General features: G+C 47.3%; 1 protein-coding gene across 1 annotated transcript; it reads left to right on the forward strand.

Annotated features, from left to right (window-relative positions):
* The first annotated feature begins 586 nt into the window (after positions 1-586).
* LOC141020676 (putative F-box/FBD/LRR-repeat protein At5g25850) lies at positions 587-2,248 on the forward strand. Its single transcript, XM_073495604.1, has one exon. It carries the CDS (start codon positions 587-589, stop codon positions 2,246-2,248), a length of 1,662 nt encoding a protein of 553 aa, XP_073351705.1.
* The last annotated feature ends 1,880 nt before the right edge of the window (positions 2,249-4,128 follow it).

The raw sequence follows: 4,128 nt of genomic DNA on the forward strand, positions 1-4,128 counted from the left end.
ATCAATATCACATAGTCTAGCAAGTCATTTTTAGGAAAACACCAACCAAATAGGTAGCCTACAATTTAAAGCTCACTAAAATCAGGATGTGACTTACATTGTACCACGCAAATGAAGTTAAAAACAACATTCCTCATATTGTACGTAAATATCTTAAACACATCAAGTAGATCTTAATTTGTAAAAGATAATTAGTTGGGTCACTACTCTTTGTGTACACATCGTTCTATTAGGTTTTTTATCAAGTGAAATGGATTTCAATTACTTTTATGTGCTATCATTTTTATGCATGCAAAATTTGACATGCATTATGTTCATATGTGCAACCGGCAAAAATACATTCAGGGCCCGTAGCAACGCACGGGCATTCTACTAGCCAAAATAAAATTTCAGTCCGACTTCTACATGACACATTGAGTTTCAGAAGATGCGTTCCTGCAAAAACAGAATAAAATCAGAGATTGACCTGGAAAAGAACTTTTTCTTTTGAAAGGAAAAGATACGTGTTTGGAAAGACCACGTCGGTTATTATATTCCCCGCGCATAACGCGGGGACAGCTCCGCATCGCAGATCGCCGCCGCCGCGATGGGTCACTCGCCGATCGCCGCTGGCGCCGGACGCGACCGCCTGAGCGACCTCGACGACGGCGTGATCGGCCACATCCTCTCCTTCCTCGACGCCAAGGAGGCCGCGCGCGCCGCGGCGCTCTCGTCGCGGTGGCGCGACGTCTACGCCAGCGTCCACACCGTCTCCCTGGAGCTGCCGGAACGGCCACTCCACGACGGCCTCACCGATCTCACGTACATCCTCAGAATTTTGCGGCCCTTCGTCGCCGGCGTCACCGCCGCCCTCTTCGCCCGCGACCGCCGCGCGGCCCCCGCCGCGGCGTCGGTGCCCCTGCGCGCGCTCCGCGTCTGTATGGAAGGCAGCGTAGACTACTCCACGGTGGGCTTGTGGGTCACCCACGCGCTGAGGCATGCCGCCCCCGGCCTCGAGCTCGACCTCCGCCTCGGCCGCGACCCCGTCTGCTGGGGCATCGACCGGAAACGCGTCCACCGCCGGCCTGCCGTTTCCCCATATCGGAACCACGCCGTCGGCGGGACGCCTCTTAACTTGGACCCCGTCGATCCTTCCCTCCCCGCGGACGCCAACGATGAAGATGATGCCGTCTCTAGCGATGACGAGATGCCTTCTGGATTTGGTAATCGGCTGTACATCGGGGAACTCCCGAGGCCGCTATTCTCCTGCGCGGCGCTGCGATCGCTCCGCCTCGGCTCCTGCTGTCTCTCCACGCCGGAGGCCGTGAGCCTGCCGTCGCTGGAGGTGCTCCGCCTTACCCACGTCCGCGATGAGGAGGAGCACGTGCAGAGGCTCATCTCGGCCTGCCCGCTGCTCGCGGACCTGATGGTCGAGGCCTGCGGCACGGTGACCGCGCTCTGCCTTCTCGACAACACGCGTCTCCGCAGGCTCGCCATACGGTTCTGCGACAACCTGGCCACTGTAGCCATCGGCGCATCACAGCTCCTATCCTTCGAGTATCTCGGCGCCATCCCTGATAACTCGTTCCTCGCCGGAGGCAGTGGCGGCGGCTTTCCAGCCATCACGTCGGGCAAGATCGACACCTACGCTGCCTTTCCTGACGAACCGGAGGACCTCGTCAAGCTCAGTTCCTTCCTGCAGTTGTTCGTTGCCACAAAACATCTCCACTTGTGCTCCACTCGGATGGGCTCCTGTTTCGTGAACCTCCCTGAGTTCCCGAGCCTCACCCACCTCGAGCTCAATGGACGCGTACTTCAATGTGACGATCCCGCCTTGGCCATTGCCGTGACGAGCACAATCCTCAGTCAGGCCCCTAACCTGGAGCTACTGACCCTGGTATTCCAAGCAGCGCCTCAAGATCAAGAGTCGCAGCAGTGCAACGGCCCCTACCGTGGCCGCATCGAGGGGGAGCTCGTCGACGTGCACCTTCTCCACTACGACAAGTACGACACCATTGACTATGCGCTGCTGATGGTTAACACGCCGGTCCCGCCCTGCCTCGTGAACCGAGTGAGCAAGATCGAGTTGGTGCATTACCAAGGCGGCAGAGCGCAGAGGGCGCTGGCCAAGTTCTTGCTCGGCAACGCTCCTGCGCTCAAGATGCTCTATTGTGGATTTGCGGAGGGCCCGGAGTGGATTCAGATGCAATTGATGCGTGAGATTCAAGGCTGGGTGATCAATGAGACAGCTAGCAAGGAGTTCCGTTGATGGATGCTTGCTTGGTATGTTTGCAACTGCAACACAAATTCTAGTGATGATTATAGGTGTAGCCAGAGTAATTTCATTTGGAAAACATTGCATTCTTGTTTCCCTACAAGATTCTACGCATGCAAAAGATTTAATAACTGTACAGAGTATCAGTGCCAAACCTCCTCATATAATCTGTGACAGATAATCTTTGATTTCTTGCATCCATATTTCAAAAAGCTGCAGGATTATTTACTTTGGTTTGTAATTTGTGCAAACATAAGTTAAAGGTTGTGGTAAAGTGGTAAGAAAAATAGAGATTGTAGTTCCAGTACTTCCTGCGATTCCAAAGTACAAACTCTGTACTAAAGTTGTAGTAAAGCTACGCCAATTAATTTTGATCGGAGGGAGTACTACAAGTTTGGAGTTATCTACACATCCATATTATTGCAAAGAAAGGCAAAAGTGTAGAAAGTTTCTGCTCAATAATATTTCAAAAAGTACATAATTTGTTACTTGTGAAGTTTTTGGTACTGGCATGACAAACGATGAATAGATTGAAATAAATTCTCATAAAAAAGTCCAATTAAATTATGAACCTGTGATGATGGTTATGACTTCGGGACCAGCTAGAGTTCAGTTGACCGAAAACAAAATTTAGGTCAGTCGACTGATCCTAAATTTGTTTCAGTCGATCTGCTTCTTGCTCATAATGCCGTGCTAGTACTTAGAGCAAGCCGTGAAAACAACCAACATGCGAGCTTGGCCCATCTAACTAGACTGTTGGCGTGGGCGGAACCCATCTCTCATCCAAATATCCATTTTGTACTGCAACAAGCGAAAAACTACTCTGGCTCACATAAAACTCATATTCCACAACACTACATGTGAACATGTGTAGACTGTAGCTTGCTGAAAAGTTATGAATGTACGCTTCTGAAAAGGGTGAAAATGTCACGAATGAATGTAGAGGATAAAGAAAACTATAAGCGCAAACGAAAAATAATAATATGTTGGTACGTATGTCAACTATCAAACCGACATATCAAAAAAATCATCTAAGAACTCTCCAACATTTTTTTGGAAAAGGGGAATATATTAATATCGCGATGATACCAATTACATCCAGCCTCTGCACCTACAAGATGTCGTCGAGACATCCAGGATGCTCACATCCAAAAGAGAAAATAAAAAGAAAGGAAAAAAAAGTCCCTCCATAACAATCAACTCCTCTCAATAGCAGCACTCATACCACCACCAAATACAACACCACCGGGAAAATGCCAGATCCAAGATCATAGGTTTTCACCCTGAAGAAAGTCCGCGCTCTCAAAATAATTCCTTCAGCAAGGCAATCGCCAGGCACAACCAAGAGCTCTCCTACATACTCGAAATATTAGATACCGTCTCATCATTTTGTGCCCCAACTACCAAACCTAGATTTATATACGAGCTAGGCCCACCTGATGTTGTGATGTTTATTGGAGTATAACCAAATGCCAGGACAGTTAAGCAGAATATCTTGACCCGTCAACCAAGATAAAATGAATAATGAAAGAAAAATTCAGAAAGGAAATGAAAAATAATAATGAAAAATATTGCACACAATTTAGATAGACATTGTGGATTAAAATCACATCCAAGAATAAGCTTATAACTGTGGAACTTTCAAAAAAATTGAAATCTTTTCTTCTTTAAGGGTAATAACAACGTTTGCAAAAATATGCAAATATAAGCATCTAACAATAGAGTTTTCTTTCTTCTTACGCTTCTTTATAATATGCAAGTATAAGCATCTAATTAATAAAAAAAATTGCAAAAAAGTTTCCCGAGAAGAAACTAATTAATGGCATTGATATTATCCTTAGAGAAGAATAAAATAAAATAAACACTTAAATTCA

This window comes from Aegilops tauschii, chromosome 3 (genome assembly GCF_002575655.3).
Source record: "Aegilops tauschii subsp. strangulata cultivar AL8/78 chromosome 3, Aet v6.0, whole genome shotgun sequence".
Lineage (NCBI taxonomy): Eukaryota > Viridiplantae > Streptophyta > Magnoliopsida > Poales > Poaceae > Aegilops > Aegilops tauschii.